The 26,352-nt window shown below is 42.2% G+C and overlaps 3 protein-coding genes across 3 annotated transcripts; 1 reads left to right on the top strand and 2 right to left on the bottom strand.

Annotated features, from left to right (window-relative positions):
• Nucleotides 1-8,809: 8,809 nt before the first annotated feature.
• LOC310816038 (RING finger protein 148-like) lies at nucleotides 8,810-11,532 on the top strand (the record flags this gene model as incomplete). Its single annotated transcript, XM_083686044.1, has 7 exons — nucleotides 8,810-9,218; nucleotides 9,559-9,806; nucleotides 9,942-10,004; nucleotides 10,276-10,355; nucleotides 10,725-10,821; nucleotides 10,981-11,077; nucleotides 11,348-11,532. 7 exons carry the CDS (start codon nucleotides 8,810-8,812, stop codon nucleotides 11,530-11,532), a joined length of 1,179 nt encoding a protein of 392 aa, XP_083542170.1.
• Nucleotides 11,533-13,306: 1,774 nt separating this feature from the next.
• Nucleotides 13,307-14,380, bottom strand: LOC310815852 (gap junction alpha-3 protein-like; the record flags this gene model as incomplete). Its single annotated transcript, XM_083685795.1, has 1 exon — nucleotides 13,307-14,380. One exon carries the CDS (start codon nucleotides 14,378-14,380, stop codon nucleotides 13,307-13,309), a length of 1,074 nt encoding a protein of 357 aa, XP_083541921.1.
• Nucleotides 14,381-17,953: 3,573 nt separating this feature from the next.
• On the bottom strand, nucleotides 17,954-18,880 carry LOC310816556 (gap junction beta-1 protein-like; the record flags this gene model as incomplete). The annotated part of the gene is made up of 1 exon (XM_083686807.1): nucleotides 17,954-18,880. The coding sequence occupies exon 1, from the start codon at nucleotides 18,782-18,784 to the stop codon at nucleotides 17,954-17,956; it is 831 nt and encodes a 276-aa protein (XP_083542933.1). The 5' UTR covers nucleotides 18,785-18,880.
• Between the last annotated feature and the right edge of the window lie 7,472 nt (nucleotides 18,881-26,352).

Genomic DNA, 26,352 nt, shown 5'->3' on the forward strand with positions numbered 1-26,352 from the left:
GTCTAATAAATTTGGAACTGAGTCTAATACATTTGGAATTGAGTGGTGAAGCCAGTTCTCCAGTGTTGCTGGTAGTTTTGCTGTATTTGCTGTAGCTATCCTGCCTTAAGCTCTGGGACCTAGTTTCTGTTGAAAGTTATCTCTTTGAAGCCAATTGCTGTCAATCTCCAGTGGGAGGGCCTGAAACTATTCTGCAAGGTATTTAACTCCTACTCACCTTGGACCAGGACTAATACATTTGGAATTGAGTGGTGAAACCTGTCTGGTTGTTAACTGATTGTTAGGTGGGAGGGGCTGTTACCCTGTTAGTCATCAGAAATGCCAGAATCTGCATTCTATCGAATTCTATCTTGACGGTCATAGAGCGACAGCCTCCTGACACGAAGACGAAGGAGTCAATCTGTGGAGTCTATCGAGGAAGGCCGAACTACTAAGTATTTTGATCCTATTAGTGTATTGAGCGCTACCAACATCTTGTATTGCCCACAAACCCAAATCTCTATACCGCCAAATATCACAAAGTGCTCTCTCCCCATTCCTGTTATTTCACCCCTCAGGAGGACACATCGACGCTACACCTCCCCTTGCAACCATTCCAATCTAATCTACCCACCATGCTCAACTGACCACGATCTCACTGTCACGGGTAGACTTTGGAACTGCCAGTCAGCGGTCTGGAAAGCAGAGGCTATCTCAGCTTACACCTGCTTCATGTCCCTCCACTTCCTTGCCCTCACAGAGACATGGATTACACTGGAAAACAGTACTCCAGTAGCACAGGATTCCTCACCTCACCTAAGTGGTCACATAATGTCCTTCCCCTGTCACACCTGTCCATATCCAGCTTCAAATTCCATGCTGTTTCTGTCAACTACCCTGTCAAACTTCACATTGTCGTTATCTATTGTCCACCAGGTCATCTTGGCCACTTCTTAGATGGGATGGATGTCCTTCTCAGCTTCTTTCCTGAGGACGGTACACCGCTCTCACTACTAGGTGACTTCAACATTCAGTCAGAGAAGCTACACTCCTCTGGAGTACTTGACCTTCAATCCTCCTTCGGCCTTACCCTGTCCCACTCTCCTCCGACTCGTAAGGCAGGCAATCAGCTCAACCTTGTCTTCACCAGATCCTCCATTACCTCCAACCTTACTGATTCAAGATTCAAGATTCAAGATTCTTTATTTGTCACGTGCATACAAGTATACAGTGAAATGCAAAAGTGACAGTGCCACAGAGTAGTGCAACAATACAATAAGTTTTAAAATACAATAAAATAAAAATAGAAGTACTAAAAAATATACAGTATGGACAGTATAAACAGTATAAACAATATGAACAGTATAAGCAGTAAGCATATAAGTAAGCAATATAAATAGCAGGTGGATGATTATGTGTGTGCATATGTGTTAAGATGACAGTGCATGTGTGAGTGACTTGATGAAGAAGGGTAACTTACTGTTACCCTTCTTCCAGTTTCTGATCATCATTTTGTATCCTTCTCCCTTTCCCTCAAATCCTCCCCCTCCCAGTCAGTCTTTACCCACACTGTATCCTCTCCTTGCAACCTCTCCATGAACCCTCACCACTGGGGTCCCCCAGGGCTCTGTCCTTGGGCCTTTACTGTTCTCCCTCTATACCAAATCTCTTGGCTTGGTAATTTCCTCACATGGTTTTTCCTACCACTGCTACGCAGATGATGCTCAACTCTTTCTCTCTTTCCCCCACTCTGACTCACAGGTGGCAACACATGTCTCTTTGTGTCTTGCAGACATTTCCGCTTGGATGTCAGCCCCCCATCTCAAGCTCAACCTTAACAAAACTGAGCTGCTCTTCCCCCTGGGGAAAGCCTGCCCTCTCCAAGACTTCTCCATCACAGTAGAGAACTCTACTGTGACCTCCTCCCAGACAGCCAAGAACCTTGGGGTGATCCTTGACAACCACTTATCCTGTGCGGCAAACATCACAGTGACAGCACGCTCCTGTAGATTCTTCCTGTACAAAATCAGAAGGATACGTCTATTCCTCACCAGAGAAGCAGCACAACTCTTGGTCCAGACACTTGTGATCTCTCGCCTTGACGACTGCAACGCACTCTTGGCCGAGCTCCCTGCCTCCGCCATCAGGCCTCTGCAGCTCATCCAGAATGCTGCCGTCCGTTTGGTGTTTAATCTCCCCAAATTCTTCACTGGCTCCCAGTAGCAGCTTGAATCAGATTCAAGACCCTGGTGCTCGCCTACCGGGCGGCAAAGGGAACAGCCCCTCCCTACTTGCAAGCAATGATCAGCCCCCAAACCCCTGCACGATCACTCCGCTCTTCCACCTCAGCTGGCCGCCTGGCACTGCCGCCTCTACGTGGATGCAGCAGCCGCACTACTCGGTCACAGCTTTTCACTGTCCTGGCGCCCCGCTGGTGGAAAGAGCTTCCCACTGCTGTCAGGACTGCAGAGTCACTACCTATCTTCCGCCATAGATTGAAGACCCATCTCTTCAGGCTACATCTTAACTGTCCCTCTTGAAGACTTCTTCATCCCCACTACCCCCCTGTACAAGTTTCTCTACTATAAATAAATTAATAGAATAAAAAAAGTAATTATTCCTTCTTCTAGCATAGTGACTGCCAATAGCCCCTGGTCCTAGCATGGATTACTTTTTCTTATGACAACCGATGGATAGATGATTCACTTACTTAGATAAATGTATTTGTTGTAAGTCGCTTTGGATAAAGGCGTCTGCTAAATGCCATAAATGTAAATGTTGATGTCTGATGAGAGGGTAGTGAGTGGATATTGTCTGTTTAACCATGTTAATGCATACGTCATGTCAGTACATAGTCTGTTGTCTATTGGATATTCAAATGATGTAGATTTTAAGTAAGGTTTCATTATTTGATCTGTCACATGTTTATGTTAGCTTGCATGTTGTCTCTGCCATTCTGTCTCCTCAGAACACCAGGATATCCACCCAACACAGGTTGTGGAGCTTTGTTACCATGACCCATGCATGTTGTTGTGACCCTTCCTCATATCCCTTACAGTATTTACTTCTCTATTATTTGCTTATTAGTATTTGCTTCTCTATTGTGCATTTATCAATGAGCTTTTCTTTCAAATCGTGCAAATGCTGTACTTTCTGTAGACCAGAAGATGGCACTGTTCGCACCGTTTTCAAGGCACCGAGGCTCCTTCTGATCTTTTTTGGCACAATTTGGATGGAAGCCCCAAAGCTTCAGAAAGTCTCTTCTGCCCATCACTCAGTATGACCATCAGATTGTTCGGCCCAGAAATAGGTCTACACGGTAGCTGACAATGGCTGCAAAGTGTTCTGTAAACTCCACAAATTTTATTTCATTTCATTCACTCACTTGACAATTGTGGTAGGATGGTTATGGTGTATGTTTCTGCTCTGTATGTAAGTTTCAACTTTAAGTGTGAAATCAAGCTTACTTAACACAGAAGTGCAATAAAACTGTTGAATTCACCTAGGAATTGACCAAATGCCCATGTGTTCACAAAATGCAACTGTTTACAGTAGGCCTATAGCTGAGTTGCTTCTTGTTTTTCAAAAGAACGCCTCCATGGCTCCAAAGCCAATAGGATTACCCCCTAAATCAGTCAAGCATCCTCATCCACCGATGGCGAAGCCCCCTCAGATTTTGAGAAAGACTCCTGAGAATGCTTTGAGCAGATTGCCTGCAATGACCAAACTTCCTGTCTTACCTGGGGTTGGCTTCACGTTGACCAGGTTAAGCCTGGGTAAAAAGGTAGGCCCTGTGACACACTACACTTAATTTCATATCAGAATATTGTCAATCAAAGTAGAGTAGACATGTACAGAAACAACCCATAGCATCTACTCCCAAGACATGAGTAGATCTTATAAGACTGGATAGTTAAAAGCAAGATAGTTACAAGGCTAGTAGATTCCACTAAGCTACTAGTAGCCACTAGCTACTAACATCTAGGTTTTTTTCAAATTATTATTAAACTTTTATTTTAGGCAGGGGAGGTCCTACTGAGACCAAGGTCTCTTTTTCAGAGGAGCCCTGCTTTCGAACAAAACATCATACATTTACATTAAATGTACAAACAATTTACAATTAATTAATTACATATCAATTTACACAATATATTAAAATGAAACATGCATTCATGCATTCCTTTAGCAAGGTCTTAAACTTTTACAGCTATCTAATCCAGTCAGCAGGTCTCTGTGGATTGAGCCTCAGTCTAGTGGGTCATCATTGTAGTGTTTATGTTTGTAGTACCCTATTGTCTTTAATGGACCACTTGTGAAAGAGGATATTACAGTCTGTACCTTATCAGATTCAGATTATCTTTACAATCCTTCTTTAAAAGGACATTATGGTTAGAGCAGAACACAAGGGTCAAACACTATTAGGTTACACCAGCTTTCCCCCGTATAGGCTTATTGGAGCAATTGGGGGATAATGAAGAAAGATTGCATTTTAAAGTAACCTGGGCATGGCTACCCTTGGGAATTACTCGTTTCCTATTTGTTTCTTCTTTTTTACACCCTCTTACCTCCCAAGGGCCAGACTGTGGTGCAGTAAAAGTAAACTACTAATGTTATTCTTCCAGTTGTTTCAGCCAACAACTGATTTCAACCTCAGTGACCCCGAACTGTCACATTATGAGGCCCAGTTACAACAGCTTGCATGACCCAAACCTCAATGAGTATTACCACCAGAAGGACATGCATGAAAAGTTGAAGAAGCAAAACCTCATCACGGAAAATGACAAAGTAAGTTTCATGTGACGCCTATTACTCCCTGTATGCACTCACTGCAATGAAAGTGAAACTGTGAACCTACTGATTTCAGAAAGCATTGATGTGACAAGGATACACTTTAATCCAGACCATATTGATTTCTCACACAATGTGGTCTCTTCCCAAGGTTGTATGCTCATTGAAGGAGTACAACACCTTAAAACAGTACCTGGATACTGTTAAAACTGATCTCGACACATGCTACAGAATAAAGATTGTAATGTGCAATGTTCTAAAATAAACATTTTGTTGAGATCACACATGTTGGTACATATCGTTCTAAAATATGCAAATACAATATGTTATACAAATCTAGTGAAGCTGCAAGGGGAAGGCCAGATTGCTGAGAATGTTACTCTGGCTGACATGAGAGAGTTTCTGTTGGAGGAGGGAGCTAAGAAACTGAAGCAACTGCAGTCCACCAGTGATTTCAGGTGGGAAGAATGTACATCTGTGACCACATTCCCATTGTGATGAGTGATCAAAACCTGGATAGAATCTGTACTGTCTCCTTTGAAAGTATTATGTTCTGTGTTAGAAATGTTCAGTAAATGATTTGTTGAATTCAGTGATAGGGAACAGAAAGATGGCCTGCAAACTGCATCGTGTAGCACACAGAGAGAGGACGTTCTCTATAAACAGCTGGTAAGATTGCCAAGGAGAACAATCACTGTTAGAGTTGTTAAATAATTTGACTTGTGTCAGTGACAAAAATAATTACATGATAATGACATGAAAGTCACAGTTCACTGATCTTATGCAATTACTTTGAAATGACCCTGTACTCTAAGAATAGTATTTAAACTCCTGTTTTGATCCAATGGCGTATAAGGAACAATCTCGGCTTAAACTAATTGAAAAGGATGTAAAGCAAGAGGTCAACAAAGCAAGGTACCTGAAGGAGGTCAAAAACAAGCAGGAGAGTAAGGTAAAATGTTGCCCTTTTATACTTTACAAAGCCCCCAAAAACATTTTAAAAACAAAGAACACATCCAGTTTTAATAATTCAGAGATGTATGGGATCATATAACTAATGTGTGTGTGACATCAACATGTGTGACATGTTTTAAGCCATGGAAGCTGTATACAAATGTACATTTTTACCCTAGAAATTGACAATAAAGCTTCAGCATTTTTGTACTTGAATTTCACAAGAAGGATGACAGCTTCTGTTGCAGCTATGTTGACAAGTTTGACAATCCAATTCAATAACCTTGTTTTAATAATGTTCCTCCTCACAGAAAAGCAGTATGTACGAATGAAAACAAGCCATTCAGCAGAGAAAAATGCAAGAGATGGTGAATAACATGCATGAGTACGAGAGCATGACAGAAGCCAGCAATGGAAAAAGGCTTCTGGAACAAATATTTAAAACACGACAACCTGGTAAGATTTCACAAGAAGTATAAAAGACTCAAATCAACATGTGAAAGAAAATCACATCAAGTATCTATTATATTTGATTTGTGTGAACTGAATCAAAGCCCTGGTTCATCAGCCTGTTCCTCTTCATTCTAAAACTGTGAAAAAGATTGTTTCCCTGGCATTTCACTGACAAAGTATTGTACTGTATCTAATACAAGTATTCACTGCCTATAATGTATGGTGGCCACAGTATTGACATGTTCATTGCCAATGAATAATAGATTGTGAATAGATGTCATCTGATTTGTTTTGTGTTTGTAGGGATAACACCTATGGATGAGCATTGCCTGCTCCAAAGCAGACGAACCCTGGAACGCCTTGCACCTCTGCCCAGCAATGCCAGACTGAAGGTGGAGAAAGCCGAACAAGGCAGAGCAGGTACAAATAAAAGAATATTATGATTTTTAATGTCTGTACATTTATACTATTCATTATACACCTTCAGACGGATAGGTCAAGAAGCTGAGGTTGCCAAAGTTCATAGAAACTCCCTTTTCTTCCTGGCTGAGACCCATGTGATCAACCAGTCCGTCCTCGTCTGATGGAGACTTCACTCCTGAGAAGGCCCTGAGTCAGGCTGGCTCAGATGAGGAAGGAGTGGATGAGAACTTGGTGGCCTGCCAGGCGATGATCTCCGTTCGGGACACCATCAGTGCATTTCAGCCCATTGCACCCACCCCACCCACCTTACGCCTTCCTTCAAACCGTGGTTAATCTACTAGGAGAAAAACTGTCTCCAGAACCTCACCTCAGAGAGAGAGTGAGAACTGAGAGGGACTCAGTTGCCTATATTATTTTGAATTTCATTGAACAAAAATAAAAAGGAAAAATGCTTTGTGAATAGATGTCATCTGATTTGTTTTGTGTTTGTAGGGATAACACCTATGGATGAGCATTGCCTGCTCCAAAGCAGACGAACCCTGGAACGCCTTGCACCTCTGCCCAGCAATGCCAGACTGAAGGTGGAGAAAGCCGAACAAGGCAGAGCAGGTACAAATAAAAGAATATTATGATTTTTAATGTCTGTACATTTATACTATTCATTATACACCTTCAGACGGATAGGTCAAGAAGCTGAGGTTGCCAAAGTTCATAGAAACTCCCTTTTCTTCCTGGCTGAGACCCATGTGATCAACCAGTCCGTCCTCGTCTGATGGAGACTTCACTCCTGAGAAGGCCCTGAGTCAGGCTGGCTCAGATGAGGAAGGAGTGGATGAGAACTTGGTGGCCTGCCAGGCGATGATCTCCGTTCGGGACACTATCAGTGCATTTCAGCCCATTGCACCCACCCCACCCACCTCACGCCCTCCTTCAAACCGTGGTTAATCTACTAGGAGAAAAACTGTCTCCAGAACCTCACCTCAGAGAGAGAGTGAGAACTGAGAGGGACTCAGTTGCCTATATTATTTTGAATTTCATTGAACAAAAATAAAAAGGAAAAATGCTTTCCAGTCTTGCTGACATTTGGTGATGTTGATATAAAGTTCTTACGATGTCCATCTTGGTCTTTCTCACAGTTGTCTTTCTTCACTGTAACGTGTACATTTAATACACAGTTGCTCTGTTCACTTTACATTGCAGACAGATATACAGTGTCCTGTGTAAGTAATGGAACAGTGAAGCATGTTTTCTTTATTTGGCTCTATACTCCAAAAGTTCATGAAATCAAACAACTTCTATGAGGTTAAAGATGAGATTATCTGCTTTTATTTGATGGCATTTGTGTACATATCGGTTTCACAATTTAGAAATGATAACACTTATATATATAAAAGTGTTGTCACTTTTTTACACACTGTGCGGATCAGGTGTGTGTGTGTGTGTGTGTGTGTGTGTGTGTGTGTGTGTGTTTGTTTGTGTGTGTACGTTTGTGTGTGTGTACTCTGAGTGGAGAAGGATAGATCATTTGATGTCCCCCAGTATATGTACAACTATGACACTACTTATGTATTATGGAATTGATGGATCATTTGTGACTCTGCATTTCCTTCTTGCGGTTCAATAGCAAATACTAATATTTTCCAGGCAAAATAGATAACAACAATGGAGCAGCAAGTTGTTTTTCAATCAGCAGCACCAAGTGGCCACAACTATATTTTCCTGCAATTTTATCAAATTGTTTTTTTGTCAATAGTCTGTCAATAGTTTAGTTAGAGCAGGGACTTGGATAGAGGGAAGGAGGTGATGCCAGTTGCACAGTACACTTCCTAAGAATGACATCCAAGACCTACTGGTTGGGCAATACTGTCTATTTTCACCCCTGCTCTATCTTAGTCATACTGTAGTACCCTTGTGATTCTGTGTCATCATTGTCTTAGGTTAGCTGACCAGAATTTGTTTTAGAAGACTTCAGCTGGGGAGATCTGGGGAAATAAATATCAAGCCAATGCCAAACCTTACTGGACGAATATTATATAAAGAAGAAAGAGTCCAAGGTTCATGAAGATAACTCTAAAAGCCGTAAAAGCCATGTCGGATTATCAAAGAGAGATATGTATGAAAATCAACAACAGTTCCAGTGGTACAGTACTGTGTGTACAACTCTGCAACTGAACTTCTGAAAGAAGAATTCAAGTGTCTCTTCTCAAGTCAAATGGGGAAGAAGACAGAAATCGATTTCCTTTTGTGGATCTGTCTGACGGCAGCGATCGTACACTCTTCTGAAGCAGCGTATTGGACGGCATACCTGAAACATTTCACACGCGACAATGACACAGAGTACAACAATGAGACCAGCCGCTTCTATGAGAGTGGTATCTACGGACGGAACTCCCCTCTGGAGGGGGCCTCAGGACGGGTCGAGCTGCCCATGAAGGACCTCCGTGGCTGTGGCCCCTACCCGGTGTTCAATGTCACCCAGCAGCCCTGGGTTGCCCTGATTAAGAGGGGGAAATGTACGTTCAGTGAGAAAATCAATGCTGCCAAACGTCAGGGGGCATCAGGGGTGGTGATCTACAACGTAGATGGCGGTGGTGACTTGGCAGGTAGCATGGACCATGAAGGTAAGACATTGTAAATCAGTGTCATTGACAAGCTCCTAGGAAAACAACTGATATGGACAGCTGATATGCACTGCAACTGTATGTGACTATGTTTTTAAGTTGTCACTGTAGGGAAACCTGAGGATAATGGATAGTCCTTCCTCACGTTTATTTCATTATGACTTAGTTCTTGGGGCTATTTAACCCTTCAGCGTCCTATTACCAGTTACTTGCCCAATATCCTGAAAACAGGAGCTTTTTCTATTACCACCACCAGCACAGCTGAGGCCCGACATATTTAGTCAGATGATATTTATGTTAATGTTTAGTGTTCTCATCCTATGAGCCTGCTGTCTCACAGATGCAAAGGACATTGTGGCCATCTCAATGGGCAACAACAAGGCCATGAATGTGGTCAACCTGATCCAGCGTGGCGAGGCAGTTGAGATGATCATCAAGAAGGGCAAGCACTACGGTCAGTGGATAGAGGGCCCTCCGCTTTACCTCATGGGCAGTGTGTTCGTGGTGTTGACGGTGGGCGCTGTCGGCTATTTCCTCCTCACAGATTCCTTCTCCTTTATGCGCCAGCACTTGCAGACAGTCAGAGAAGTAAGTGCCCTAAAAAGGATTTAAGGATTTAAGTACCGATATTCCAACATTAACTTAGACCCAGACTGAAATCCAGATACAGTAGTATGATTGAATGTTATGTCAGAACGTATACGCTCTCCTCTTTCTCATCAGAGACAACTCAAAACAAAGGCCATCAGCAACCTTAAGGTTCGCAAATTGAAGAAAGGCGACAAGGTACAGTACTGTCTGGTTTCGTTATGATCATAAGAGAGCTGGGCTACTGTAGCCTGGGTTACCAGCACCTCTATGGTTATTCTCTTGCCAAATAACTAGATATCAACAATATATATCATATATCAATATATCAACAATCTGGAGCCCAGGTGAAAGTTCCACATATGACAATGTGCTTGCTTTTTATCACTCTTACACTTACGTATCACTACTACAACCCCGCACAGATAACAGGAATACTAAAAAAACATGTCTGTGTGTGATGTTGCAGGAGACAGCCTCAGAGGACGCCTGTGCTATCTGTATTGATATGTACAAGCCAGGTGATCAGGTGACTACTTTGATATGCAGGTAAATAGATATCAGCCGGCAAACATCAATGTTTCCCTATGGATTAAATGCCAAGACTGTTGGCACAGCTTAGCTCTTTGCTCTTGACCTTGAGTATCCTCCTAGCACTGTGGGAGTGTACTATTATGTCATAGTTCATGTATTATAAAATTCTTATATTGCATAAAACATAAAAGAATATTACCCTCACATGTTGAGTGATGGAACATTAAGTTAGTCTCTCCTGACAGACTTTTGCTGCTTTCAACAACACTACAGTTGTTGTCTTGCCAAATAGTCGAGCTAAAATTTGGCTAAAAAGCAGAAACAGATTGGCAGTGGTGCCTAGGCAATTTCCTATTGAAGTCCTTACTTTCTCTCCCTCTCTAGCCACCTCTTCCACGGACACTGTATTGAGCCGTGGCTGCTGGACCACAGGACCTGTCCCATGTGTAAACAGGACGTCCTGGAGCGCCCTAGGGGCAAGGTTAGATGCCTTACAAGGACCACGCGTTCATCCATTTCAATGAAGACCAGAGGATAGAATGGATATGTTTTCCTTGTTTTAGGGCTCAATTTTCTCTTTTGTCTTACTTGCACGCCAACTCCATTCATGTTCCCTGCCTCATGTTTTCTGTATCAGCAGGAAGAGGATTTCCATTCCCCTGGGGCACCACCAGATGGCAGGAGTGCTGTCACGGCGAGACGCGATGTCCACGAGTTGCCCTCATCAGATCCACCAGGTAAAAGGGCCTTATTACCAAAGACAAAGCATTCTCAACATAAGTGGTGAGAAAGGGCATTAGAATATAGAATCAGTATTCAGACAGCACCTCCGTCTCATAGACAAATCACCTGCAAACAACACATCTCTGTATGATGACTGATGACATGATTTTCCTTGTAATGCGAGTGTGATGTAACTGTTGTCACACATGTGTTCTGTATCGTGACTCATGTCACTGTTGTTTATACTGACTAATGTTGTTGATGGCCCTCTGTTTCCTGCTCAGTTGTCCGTCAGGACCTGAGTGACCTGGAGAGAGGTCTTGAGCCAATGAACAACCCAGAGAGAGAAACACCTCTCCGCAGCTATGACAACCAAGCCTTCCAGGGAGACGCACAGGTCCAGGGGAATACAGCAGAGGACCAATCAGATGATAACCATACACCCAACGTCTCACCTCTATTCCATTAGCGTGGAATATACAGCCCGCTTCTGATGTCATGTCATGTTGCAGTTTTGACTTTTTTTAATCACTCTGGATATCTAAATACTAAATACTCCTATTTAGAAATACTCCTATTTAGAAAGGATGCTATTTATTGTACAACATGGCTGGACAGAAATTAAACGTATTTACTTATGACCAAATAACTACATGTGTGTTTAACATCAGACTGAATATCTTTTCTGAAGTCACACTGTCTTGAACTGAGAGATTTTATTTTTTTACTTTTTCTAAAATCAAATGAGCCTTTTCCGAATTAGTGAAATGGGCACAAGATTGTCTCGGTTGATTGTACTTTTCTATTTCATTGATATCACTGTTCAAAACATTCTACAGATTCTATGTTCCATCTGTCAACAGTTCTGTAAAATAAAAATTGTGCCGTGAGTGATCACAGATACATTCCATGAAGTTCCGGATATTTCTGCTTTTATTTAAACACTCTGAGGATTACAAAAATAAACATCCTGTAAACCACATGGATCCCTTACCCTGGATGCCACCCTACTAGGCTTTCTTGGTATGGATGTGTAGAAGTTGTGGTTTGTGAAGTAGTCAGGCATCAGAGGGCATATGCATAACATGTTTATTTCTGGTCAAGCACTCACATCTGTAACATGTTTAAATGTATACTCATTTCTGCAGATTAGATGAAATGCTACCTCTGCAGATTCCTTCTAGCCCTAGTTATAATACAGTTAATCTCTGCACCTGGTAATAGAAAGGTGCAGGACATGTGTTTATTTGGCAACTCTACAGGCCATTGCAATTTAGCCTGAGCATTACCCTGGATGTATTACTAGCATTTGACAAGTTGTCCAGTGTGTTGTCAGGTAAGGCACAGCTTAGCACACCCTCAAGTGAATGCAGAGGGAACATGTTATGTGTGAAGGGTTAAGGAAGTTAAATTTAACTATTTGGGCTATCTGGTTTCAGGTCGGGTAAGCAATAACCAGTGTAAGATATACATCTCTGCAAGATATTCTGTTACATAAAAACAAAAAACATCCCTAGTGGACAATTCATTGGATGATTATGTTTATTTTCCTTACCTTCATCTACAGTTACTGTACCTTTAATTCATATCAAGTATGTTTAACTCCAAGTGCATCCAGGGTTATTCTCTGAATTGTAGAAAAAAATTAAAGATGGAATTTCAAGAAATGTTCAGTGACACATGTAAGATCCTCTATTTGTGTACATCTTATACTGTACCTCAATCTTATTACATCATCTAAGTGATCCGAAATACACACAAACATACAAAATATTTTTTTTTAAAAACGTACACAAAAAAATTGCCATCGCTTGAAAAAAAGCATCTGAAAGTACCATAATAACTTTACTATCATTATTCAACATTTACTTATTAAAAAGTAAAATACATCCACTTGACACAGGATGTCAGAGTATGAAATGCACAGAACATGTCCCCTTCAGATCATTAGTTCTTGTGTTTGGTGGATAAGTCTCAAAAGGGACAAGGAGGATATTCTAAAACATAACTAAGATCAGGGATATCATCAGGAAACCAAATCATTCATCACAAATAGTATTTTACAACAGTACTGTATATTTGTGTCTCCTACAAATGACAATCCCATGTAAGTTTTAATGAATCAAACCTCAACTGCGGGGGGGGGGGGGGGGGGGGTCTATGGTCAGACACATCTGAATGCCTCAGAGCAACCTAAGACTCCTAAGAGCAACTTAAGACCCCTAGGAGGAACATATCCCTCCTCAGATCTTCAGATCGTCTATTCTGGTCTTGTTGTTGCTGTGTTTTGCGTGACGGCTGGCCCTGGCCTGGCCTGGCGACCCAGGGGCCGATTCTGCTGCCTTCTTCCCTTTCAGGTCACATTCCTCTGGCTTGCTGCTGTTCCTCTCCACTGCCAAGTTGTCCTTATTCTGCTTGTAGGCCGCCTTGCTGTGGTAGGGGTGGTAGGAGGACTCTGTGTCGTCTGTCTGGTTGTACCTGGGCACGGGTGGGTAGGTTGTCTGGACCTGGTGATCGCTGAAGTAGTCTTCGTAACTAGGTGCATATGCCACGGCCGCCTCGCTAGGCTCCTTGGAAACGCTCTCTGATGAGAGCTGCTCCCTGTTGTACTTGATGCCCTGGCGACACTTGGTGAAGCCCAGGTGGTATACTTCAATAAGGTTGAGCAACAGGGACAGGCTGGACACTCCTAACATGAAGATGATAAAGATGGTCTTCTCCGTGGGACGGGAGATGTAGCAGTTCACCGTGTTAGGGCATGGTGACCGGTCACACGTGTACATGGGCTTCAACTCAAAGCCATACAGGAGGTACTGAGCAACAATGAAGCCCACCTCAAACAGGGTCTTGAAGATGACATTAAAGACATAGGTGCGTAGAAGCTCCCCCTGCAGGTGGATGCGGCCCTTGTCGTCCCTAAACGGGGTCTTCTTCAACTTCACCTCCATGATAAGCGGTTGCTTATCGCTGTGCTGAGTCTGCTCCTTCCCCCTTTGTTTCTGCTTCTCCTCCATACGCACCAGGTGGAGGATATGCCCCAGGTAGATTAGCGTGGGCGTGGACACGAAGATGATCTGCAGCACCCAGAAGCGGACGTGCGAGATGGGGAAGGTGATGTCATAGCAGACATTCTCACAACCGGGCTGCTTGGTGTCGCAGGTGAAGCCTGACTGCTCGTCACCCCACACCTTCTCTGCGGCGGCGCTCAAGACCAGGATGCGGAAGATGAAGAGGACGGTGAGCCAGACCTTGCCCACCACAGTGGAGTGCTCCTGGGCTTTCTCCAGCAACTTCCCCAGCAGGTTCCAGTCTCCCATGCCGGCGCAAGATCAGACCTGTGGCTGTGAGGAGAGTGGGACAGTTAAACCAGTTCAGTAGCTACACTAAGCTTTTGTCTACATTGCTATGGTCTTCAGTCGTATGTCTAACGAGTCTAGAGGCCTGGTATATAACGTTAATATCCACATACAATGATTAATTTAATTAAAAATAAAAATGTATTAAGTTAATACAGCATAGTGCATTGAACATTTTGATGATTTCATGTGTGAATGTTTTAATTGTATCTATCCCTCCACATAAACTACAAAAAAATGAAATACATAACGATAGCTGACTGGTGTGAAAACAGATGAGTCAGTCAATTACTTGCAAATCAGCCTCTTACCCAGGAGAGTTATGATCGTATGAGTACCGAGAGTTATGATCGTATGAGTATCCAGAGAACCAAGCTGCTGTCTGTGTGTGCCCTCACAACTCCCAAACAGCTGTACTGAGCAGGTACCGTGACCCCCTCCACATGGACACACACAGGATTATATTTAGTTTAGGAGGGTATACATTTGGTATGCGTGGACAGGAGGATGGCAGGTTCATTCAAGTCACTGACAGTAAATCGAGTGGCCTTCATACCAGAAGCCAGTAATGTGATCCACATAGGAGGTGAAATAAAACACTGGACTGACGTGGTAGAAGTGGGAATTAGAAGTACTCAAATGATGACGGGATCTTAAGCCTGTCCAACACATTGTATTGTAGATGCGTATCATATGACTCTGCTTGTACTGTAACGAGTCATGGACAGAATATAGGATGTACTGTACATGTACAATAGGTGATCACAAAAAGACGCACAGTAACACAAGGTTATGTCTAAGTCTATAACCTTAGGTAGTTCGAAATCTTACAAATTGTATGAGTCTTATGCTGGTTGGGTTCTTTGTATAAACACTTTCAAAACATGTATTGCAAAGTTGTTTTTTTTCATATCATATTGATTCGTGTGAATAAACACCATCCTCTGTTGATATCCAAATACTCTGAAATCCAAATAGGAAGACACAGACACACATTAAAGGGGGAACCCACCTTGTCAGCTTACACATCCCCAGTGGTGGAACTCTCCGTGTCGCTGTGGGTCCATGTGGTCTCTCCGTAACACGCCTCGGTAGGAGGCCACTCTCTGGGCCCCCAGCAATGCCCTTGAATGGACAGGAAAGGTGGACTACTGCTGGCCACAACACCACTGTTCCACACTACCGAACGCTCAGACTCGGTCCTCCGTCTTCGGTCACAGCTTATCCGGGGCCTTGGGTCTTCTTCTTCTACCACAATGATCCTGACCTGCAGGACACACTGCAAACAAGAGCAGCTCCCCCCCCCTCTACCCAGCCAGGGTTAAATTTGGCCCAGGGCACACTCTCTAATGTAAACTTGTAAAGCCTCACAACTCGCTTGTTACACTGAGTGATGGGGCAGCTGGCCAATAAGGTCGTCTACTAAGTCTGTCTGGCCACAAGTGCTAGTCTAAATATAGAGTGAGGGTCTCTCCTATCGCGGGGGGCATGACTTGGAGAAGAGCAGCCATTTGGGTCCTGAAGCAACCAATGGCAGGGGTAGAACGGAAAGAGCCCAATGAAGAAGAACAGACAGCAACAAGAAGAGCTGGTGTCCATGTTTGTAAGCATACAGTACATTCTACCTACAAAAGATTTATGAGCATATACAATTACCAAGCTTCCCCATTCCGGGACATGATCACACTTCATTCTCTTCCTATAAACACAATACAGTTATACATGTACAATAAATTACATAACATCTACAGTATACATTCACAGCTTAATAGAATGTGATGATGTTATTGTAGTGTTGTCAAAACCCATGAGACATTAAATCACAAGTTAGAATGTCAGATATATGTCAACACATTTCAGTCAAATGATTATGAATTTTATTTCTTAATATACAATAATATACATATATACACTTCTGTCTCAGTTTCAGATATGAACTGGATTGTTTACCTAGATAAGAATTAATACTCAAACGTAGGCACATCTACATAGCCCATCTACAACTTCAGACAAGTGAACAGGTTAAATTCAAAGCAGCATGTCTTGTAATATTACAAATTAAACCTATCTAGCCATAATTACAGCTACACATAGGATTATATTCTCACTGACAAACAGCTGGGAACAGGAAAACAGAGGAGGTGACAGATTAATCATCTGATGACAGATGATGATACAGTACAAAAAACCCTTCCTGCACAGTCACTGTGACCATTCAGCACCATTCAAAACAACAGACACCTCAAACAGTAGACTCTTTATCCTTGATATATATAATAAAGAATGGACTGATTAATACATTAATTGCAGATAGGTTATCAAACGTTGTGGCTCATTTACTATGGGTATCATAACGTTAGGTGTAACAAAAGTCTAATTTAAGGGGAAAGTAAAGTTTGATTTGAAATAATAAAAAGCAAAAAGGTAACTGGTAAAATTGCAATGACAATGCAATCAAGAAATTGGTGGTTATTAGTAAGCAATGCTCATTCAGTTGGCAACGCCCAAGCAGACAAGTCAGCCTGAAGAAAGGATCAGAATGAATTCTTTCTAATCGTGCCTATTCATAGGTTGCCCATCACGTGACATCTCTAACAATGCCACCATTTTTGTGACTGAAATAGGCCACGGAGAAATCTAGAATCATGAAAAGTTCACACACAGTTCATTAAAATTCCCAGAAACAGAACCTCAAGACGCCTTCGGTCTATACATTTAAATGTGAAGACAAAAAAATACTATCAGCGACCACATTTAGTAATGGAGCAACAATCTTGTTAAGAACTAAAAAGGATTGCATCTATCCACTATCAAACATCTTTGGTTGTGTCTTTGTTAAAATTACAGGTTGTTTCGTAGTGAAGGTTTTTTTGCAAAGACAGTGCTTGATATTTAACATTTACACATCTTCTATTGGTTAACAGTTATTCTAGAGGGACTTTTATCAGTATCTCATGAAAGGACTTAAAGAACATGATGCAGCCAACCTCCTGATAGTATTGTAAACAACGTGGTAAGATCCCTCTTTCGTTGTGTATCATTAAAACTATTTTACAGTTTTGTTCAAAATGTTGAGCAATCCATTCACACTGTAGGAATAATTTCCATGCTGTCAATGTACAGTATTCCACAATCCGACAACTCAATAAGCAAATACAATGGCTTTCTCACAGTGCATGTACATATGCCACTGAAAGCCATTTGCACAAACGTTCCTTTATCTTCTTCGCTTTGCACCAGTTCCTGCCTCTATCGGTCAATTTTGAGAGACAAAATGGTGACCTTTTCGAGCACCATAACAAGGTCCTTCCTCCCATCCAGCATTTCAGTTTACATGAGTCTGTAACTCTCTGTATCCTGCACTTGTCCTCCACATCTTTAGACATGCTCACATATAAGTAATGCCTAGCACCAGTCAGTAGAATGAATTAATTGATGAATGAGTAAATGAATGAATGTTATGAGGTACTGTATGATGACCGATGCTCCAAGCAGGCTACGACTTTAGTTTGAAGCATATGGGAGGACAATGTCTCAAAAAGCAGAACACCTGCTCTCTCCTTTCTCTACAGGGTTCTTTCTGGTCACAGTAAATTTGGACTTGAGAGGATGGTCCGCGATCAGCTGATTGATCTCATTCTGCTTATACGAGGACAGCTTCTGAGTGAACCAGGCCACTTTGGATTCTTCATCTGGCCCGTGAAAGCACCTCAGGCAGGCTCGGCCTATGAGGTACGCCACCTCAGCCAGGTTGAGCACGACACACACCCCAGACACTGACAGCATGAAGACGGTGAATATTGTCTTCTCCGTGGGTCTTGAGACGAAGCAGTCCACCGTGTTGGGGCATGGGTACGAGTCACACTTCACCAAACGCACCATCTTAAAGTCTGGGTAGATCATGTAGAATATGTACAAGAAAGCCACCTCGAAGATGATTCTTACGATAACACTGATCATATATGTCCACCAGAGAGCTCCGGTGATCTTGAACTTCTGGCTCTTGATCTGTTCCAGGTCCTTTGGACTGACTCGTCCAGACTTCTTGAGAATCTTCTTGTCGATGTGGCGTCGATGGGCCACATGCATGGCCACCAACAGAGCTGGAGTGGAGACCAGGATGAGCTGTAGAGCCCACAGGCGGATGTGGGAGATGGGGAAGAACTGGTCGTAGCAGACGCTGTTGCAGCCAGGTTGCTGGGTGTTGCAAGTGAAGCCCGACTTCTCGTCTCCCCACACGCTCTCGGCAGCCACCACGAGCACCAGGATGCGGAAGATGAAGATGACAGAGAGCCAAATGCGACCGATGCCAGTGGAATGCCTGTTTACGCCGCTGATCACGGCATAAAAGGATCCCCAGTTCATTTTCGCTTCCAGGTCTGGGGAGGTAAAGGTTCAAAGTTAAGCTGACATACCGCCCATGAAACACTCATTTGAGAACTATGGGATATGCAATGCACAGGGTATTGATTCAATGGTTTCAAAGTTTTAATTCCGAGCCAACTGCTTATAAAGGCAGTTCAAGCAAACCCGCACAACGGAAACATATCGTTTTTGAGGATGCTGAGACAGCCGCATAAATAGCGCTGGAGCTATTCAGGTGCTTGCCCAAGTTACGCTTCAATAAATCTACAATACCAGCAATATTGATATCAAAAACCATCACAATATAATTCAACTGATAATTAAACAAATCAAAAGCAATAAAAAAATATGTCCTTGCCATATCATTCCCTAGGTGGTTTAGCAGGCTCAGCCGGCAGTATACGCGGCATAAGCAGCACCAGGTCCGAAAACGACCACCTTCAGGTGTAGCCTGGACATCGAGTTGGGTCGGTCAGGTAACGAAGCCAAACGAGAGCTGTCCAATCGCTCGTCTGTGGTTTAAGAGCCTGGGCGATGGCCTATCACCACGCGCCGTCACACGACGTAAAAACACCGAAGCCAATGGCGAAACGTTAACCGAGCCACGTGACACTTTTACCACATATTAATACTACGCTCCCAAATTGACCTTCAGTTCAGTAACAGACGGACAAACGGACCCAGCTTGCAAACCATATCCTCCAAGCAACAGTCAGGACATCCATTTAATTAGAAGCATTACTACCAACTTGACAGTTCATAAGAAAGACTGCAGATTTGAAATAGCAGTGTATGACAGCTGCAATCAACCAAGATAAAGTCATTGTTCTGAACAGCAGTTTCCTGCCAACACTTGCCCTTTCTGTATAAAGCTATTCACAGAGAAATCAGGAACACCGTAAAGCTTTATCTGATCCTCACTGAATTCTACCATAACAAGATAATCACAAAGGATAATGAGAGAGATAATTCATTTTACCTTCAGCTGAGGTGGTACACAAAATGTGTACATAAATGGGTGAATATTAATTCAAATAGTGTTTTTTTTGTGTGTATCAAATCAACTGCTGGGTTTGAGAACACCATGCGTTTGGAAAATGCTAATCATTCCTCCGCCACTAGCCACTACCCTGCACCGTAACAGTCATATGCTCTTATATAAACTATTTACATACAATGGGATCCTTTATTGGGCCCCAACAAGACTCTTTAGAATTCAGATCAAACGCCTCGATTTCCGCCTACCCCAAGCAAAAGAAAGAATCTGTGTGGACACAAAAGGCCTCAGCAGCCACATTATTTATTGTGTTTGGCGGGGCAGGCAGGGAAGTGAAGGGTGCTTTTGACCTGAACCACTGTCAAAGAGAGCAGCAGGGAGTCAGTTACTGTACTGTAGATGTTTGCAGAATCATTCAAGAAATACAGTATTTGCTGGACAATTTAGACAAATACTGTAAATGGTACAAATCTAAACTAAATCATACTGGCCAATAGACAGTCAAGTCCCTGTATTCAAAATATGACACTTTTCTAACGATTCCCCCTCTAATGATTTACTTTTCAAAGATCAGAAGGGACCTGCTGATGTATCTCAGTTTTTTCTATTACTTTGGTCAACATTCCAGTTGAAACATCCAGGTGAAACATCTTATACTGTATACGGTTCTAAGAACAAAGTGATTTGGGAAAATATGGGCTCCAAGTGGCACACTTGTATCTGTGTAATCTAATCATCCACATGTAGTAAAAAAACCACAGGGTTGCTTTTGAGCTCCAAGGCATGTCGTCTCACAGGGGAAATCACTTACACATTCTGAACATGACTCAGACACAAGCACTTGCCCTCGGACCCTCGTGACCTCACACATGCGTCGGCTGCCGTCACGGTTCCTCCCAGTATTGTCAGCTCGCCTTTCAGAGTTTATTCAGCTCAAACTCCCACATCTGATCGGGAGACAAACACAAAGATTTACAGTATGGAAAAGCAACTGGAACTGCTGGGAAAACAATACAGCCGTTTGTGGTGTGTCTCAGATGGCTTAATGCTGTTAACTGTACTGTGACTGTTTCTGTGTCAGTTTTGACAAAGCGGTGGGAGGGTTTGGGTGGTCTGGTAATTCTTTGAATGAAATTAATCTCATTTGTATTCTACCATTGCAGTATTCTACTAACACGGTACAACAATCAGGAGAGGAAGGAAGGAAGTTTGATGTTTTTTCAGCAATACTGCTATTGAAATGCTCAACATTTGTTCTCCAAATTGGGTCAATATACAGTGCTCTATGTTCCTGTGAAAACTGGGGAAAAAAAAATATATTGTAAAGAGTGTGAAATAACTATGACTAGATGTACATACAGTGACAAGAAAATAATACCAATGCAAGTTAAATGGCTAAATGTAGAAAAGCTTTATCAACCATCAGAAAATCAGCATATTTCATTCGCATCAAATATGCAATTGTGAAAAGCATCCACAAGACAGAGAAAATGAAGAACTTCAACATATACAGCGATTGTAAACTCAGTAGGAAAAAAAGTATTGTAAACCATGCCACAACATAATTTATGCAGGACAGCTACACCAAAATAAAAACTCAACCAACCCAGAGTAGCCTTCTGAACAAGTTGACAGTCATTATAATTTAACTATTTAGTTGCTTTAAATAACAAGGACGCAAAAGGCAGCTAGCCTGTTAGCTGACAATCAAAATGTGCCTACAATTCCTATTTGTACAATTTCACATTATCTCTCCCTGAGAAGAAAGATTAAAAACAGCATGTGTGTAAAAAGTTAAATTATACTGTCAAAACTGCAAGATTTATTTTGATTGATGTATCTGCCATAGTAAGCTTCGTCTAAAATAGATTTTATATGTTGACTAAACTATTTTTAGTTTAGTCAACATGTAACCAACATGTTTTATTCAAGTTAGGTGAAATTACATTACATCCTGTCAGCCATAAATATGTTAAATGTTCTGAGAGAAGATCCAGTTATGTGACTGCCCCCCGTTCTGCAATTGCTTTCTCAAAAATCTCTCTTCACTCTTGGCCCATCAGGCCAGTTTCAGACAGTTCTCCGGTGCGGTGGAGCTGATAAACTGGAATGAAATGATAGCTGACGCCGTTTATTGACAATTATACGAAGCTATAATAATAATAACAATCTTTCTGGAAAGTTGCCAACCGCAGCTTTAAATTATATTCAGCTTTCTTACTCAAAAATCAACAGACCATTTGGATGATGAGTCAATTATGCCACAAATCAACTAGCTTTAAACTTATAGATCCATACAAAAACATTTTTTTTTTTTTTTAACCACCTCAGAGCTGTGACAAAATAATAATTAAACATTTCTTCACATTCTGAACGGCAATATAGAGAGCACTGTTTGAAATCAGGCCTTGCTTCAGAAGGGTTCATCTGACACCCTTTTCGACAGTAAAGAAGGTTCCTTCTGTTGTGCTAGCCTGCACTGGATTACAGTTTTGTTTAGTCCGTCACTGGCACTGAGTCTAAAATGTGACAACGTTCCCTACCTCTTCTTGGGGGCATGTAGAGAAAGAAAACAAAAGATACATTTGAAATTGTGTTTCACAGACACAATGTTCATCATTATTAACACTACAGTGCCAATAGAAAGCATAACATTGCTTAATGTGGGGTTAAGCATAGGGGAAGCACACACGCAGGACAGCAGTTATAGGCTTAATATAGTCATATTAATGTCAGAGCCAGCACAAAATACCAGACTTTTCACCCTTGAAAAAGACACTTGGGTATCCACAGTTGGGTGAATGAATATATGCATTATATTTAATATATATAGCATATAACTGCTATCCTGTGTGTGCTAACCCTGTGGAGATTTATACATTGACCATTTTGGGATCAGCATCACAAACACTACTTGGAACAATTCAGTGTTTTGGTGGCAAGGATTTTTGTTTAAACGTTATAGTATAATAATATAGTATAATATAAAACGGCATAGTCTAACATTGCTCCCTGTTTAACATGCAAATTATTTTTCAGGCCATTCCAGGCAGGAGCAAGAATTCTATCCATCAGTACTTTCATTTTGAATCAACTGCCAACCCACAGTTGCAGCCCTATAACCACTCAACACAGTTTACCAGACTAATAAGTAAAGCAAGACTAGGTTGGGATTGAGGATCAATAATAATAATAAAAAAAAAACGTATGTAAACAAAACAGGTATGCATGACATTGAATAACAGCAAATTCACACCATCCATCCATGAAAAGAAACCCCCCCCCCAAAAAAAACAAAACAATAAACAACAAGATAAACCCAAAATATTCAAAAAAGTATTCACATCGCACACGGAAACCACAACGACAGAAGTAGCCTCTGGATGCACTATTGGAGTATTCTAACAGGGTTTCTTTTTTTTATTTTGGGTATAGCATGTAATGAGATACTTCTCCCAGGCAGACTCCCGTTTTCTGGTTCGTTCCTGGGCACTACCTGAAGGAACACAGGGAGGATCAAATGAGTGTTCTAGTTTCTTACAGATCTATGGCTACCCTCTGAGGGTCAAATGCAGAATCAACAAAAAGCAGAAATGGCACCTACTTAGTTTTATGCCCACATTTCTCAGTTTGTCATGCTTTGCGTGTCCATTCTGAGCCAGTCTCAGAGACAGAGAGGCACCTCTCCTAAAATGGACACATATTACATTCATTAAACATTTACAGACAAACAAAACTACCAATAATTTTATTCCACAGATGAACACTTGAGTAATACATGTAAACCCAGTGATTCAGAAAACAAGCCAAATAAACTACCTCATTGCTCCGATCTTTCCTCTCTCCATGAAGAGCTCGACCATGACTTTGCCCGCCTGTGGGTACAGTCTGGCATAAAGAGTCCTGTTGTCCACCATATCTTTGAACCAACTCACTGCTTCCTGGGACCAGTCCTTTCCGTCCACCGGAGTCACCTGGGGGGGGGGGGGGGGGGGGGGTGTGTGTGTGTGTGTGATACAGATCTTGCTGGCATTGTGACACGATTAATAAATTATCGACCCTCTTCAAAGAAAACAGTGTGACTAATCATAAGATGAACGGAAATAAGCTGAACGTGTCCGGATTAGAGATAAAAATCTCTTTTGTACAAGAGACCCCTGAGAAAACACATCAACCATTGACTTAAATTATGTTTATAGTTTTGAAAAGGTTGTGGTATAGCTTACAGTACGATAGATACAATATCAACAACAACATCTTCTGCCACTACAGAGTTACTCACGTTGGCCAGAGAGACCTGTGTGGCCTGGAGAGGAAGGGTGGCCATCTCTGTGCTGAGCTCCTTGACATTCCAGAGAGAGATACGGGCAGTGTCTCCGTAGTCCAGCCTCTTCACCTCCACCTCAATGTTAGTCACTCTATCAGTACTGTCAGAGGTATTGCTGTCTTAGAGATAAGAGAGAAACATTCAAACATTCAAAACTTCAAACATTCTATTTTATCAGAGGGGAAGCAGAGAGTTTCAGTAGGTATGCTATCATAAGCCTTACAGTTGTTTTAAGAGGCCGACAGTGTACAATTATTTTCAATGTCTAGAGCTATTGTCAATGGCAATCATTGTGACATACTACCATCTAGTGGTTAAACTTAGTGGGGGCATTGTTGAATGTAAAAAAACTAATCAAAAAGGTGTCATCAAAAAACATTCACCTCCACTCATCCCACATATCTTGACCACTTGGGCACGGCACCATCGCCTCTGTTTGGGAAACCAGCCCATCACAAGGGTCCCAATGTCTGGTATGCTCTTCAGCTCAGCATAAGAAATCATTCCTTTCCAGCTTCTATATAAGACAAATCAAACAATTTCTGATAGGAGCCATTGGGGTACACAAATGTTTTTTTTTTGTAATCATGTAATCTATGACTTACTCTGTGATGAGTGCCTGTTGCTGCAGGTTGGAGTCTGCATTCTGGATGTAGAAGTTCCCAGGACTGACCATGTGGGTCACCACCACTGGCATCTCCTCAAACTTCCGGATCCGGAACTCCGGAATACTAATATGTTTGCTAGATGTAATGAATGAACAGTTCTGAAAGCTCTGAGGGTGACTGTTGACATCCAGCTTCAGGTCTTCCTCTGTAACCTGGGGCCTTTGGATTTTGGGGTGGGGACTCGAAGTGGAGATCTTAAAATGAGTCTCCTTACTTTGGTGTTGTGCCATTTCTTTTTCTGTGGCGCTCATTTCTGAAGGACTGTGTCTCACCTCTGTGAAGACGTCCCCAACATCCCACAGCTCAGTCTTGGTGGCAATCATACAGCTGTAGATTAGGGAACCACCTGCCTCGACTCGCTTTACCTTGAAGACAGGGGCTTGGTTATTCATTTCTGTGAACAGCTCCTTCTTTAAAACGTGTGTCGGTACACAACTCTGATCCTTGGTTGCATCTTCCCCTTTGATTTTGTGGTTCTTCATTTGCGTGTTGAGGGTTACTGTCTGGGAAAAACTGTGGGTGTACTGTGTGTAGTTTCTCCTCTCAAACAAGGTGACCTCCATGACACAACCCTTCTTACCATTTGCTCTGAGGAACTGCATGAGTTGAGAGGAGGTTTGCTTCCGGTGTAACACTTGTATATCACTTCCATGTTCTGGACCCAGAGGGAGTGGAGACATTGGTGTTTTCTTGGGGATAGGGTTACTTCTCACTTTGAGCTCATTTTGAGGCAGATCTTGTGTGCTGTTTTGTTGAGGCCTCACCACTGTATTTTGCTGTGTTTTTTCCTCGCAAATAACATTATTTGCTTCCTTGTTCAGATCCTGACAGGATGAGCTGGATGCCTCCAAGACTGTGTTTTGTTTGGATGATATGTTGCAGATGAAAACATCATTTTGGAAAACTAAACGCTTCAGTTGATGGAGGGACAGCGTTGATCCCACCATCTGCACTGCTTTTGTTATGGATCCAGCCATAAGAACATTCTGTAACATGGGCCCAAATTTCAGAACATCTGATGTCATGATACCTTTGTCTCTGGACAGTTCCGGCTGAATTGTGGGTTTTGTGGCCTCTGCAGGGCTTTTGACACCGTTTTGTGGATCTGTAAATACAATTGAGGAAAGAGAAAAGCATTCACCACATACAATGGCATGCCATCATGCACAAGTTAATACACCTAGCTACCCCAAAAAAAGAACTCTTACCAGCCATTAGGTTTTTGAATGCAGCCAAAAGGTGCTCCACTGCATTGCATTTAGCCTCTAAAGCTCTCAGAATCATGTCACAATCCTGCACGTTGGAAGGGTGAGGTAAGCCCAGAAAGCCTTGAACCTCCACGTTTGCCTGCAGTACAGAAAAAAAAGTAACAGGTAGCAAAGCCAATGCATCACATATGTTTGCGTGCACCACAAAGTTACGTTTTTCTGATCTACCTCGTTGGTATAACACAGCCATCTAGGCTACCCATTTCTGTTCGCCAACCATTCCTGGTGCATACACGCCATAGCTAACGAGCCAACTGCTGCAGCTACTAGCTAGTCCACCACAGATTGCCATGCTAGCAAAAAATATC

This window comes from Argentina silus, assembly GCF_951799395.1.
Source record: "Argentina silus genome assembly, chromosome: 15".
NCBI lineage: Eukaryota > Metazoa > Chordata > Actinopteri > Argentiniformes > Argentinidae > Argentina > Argentina silus.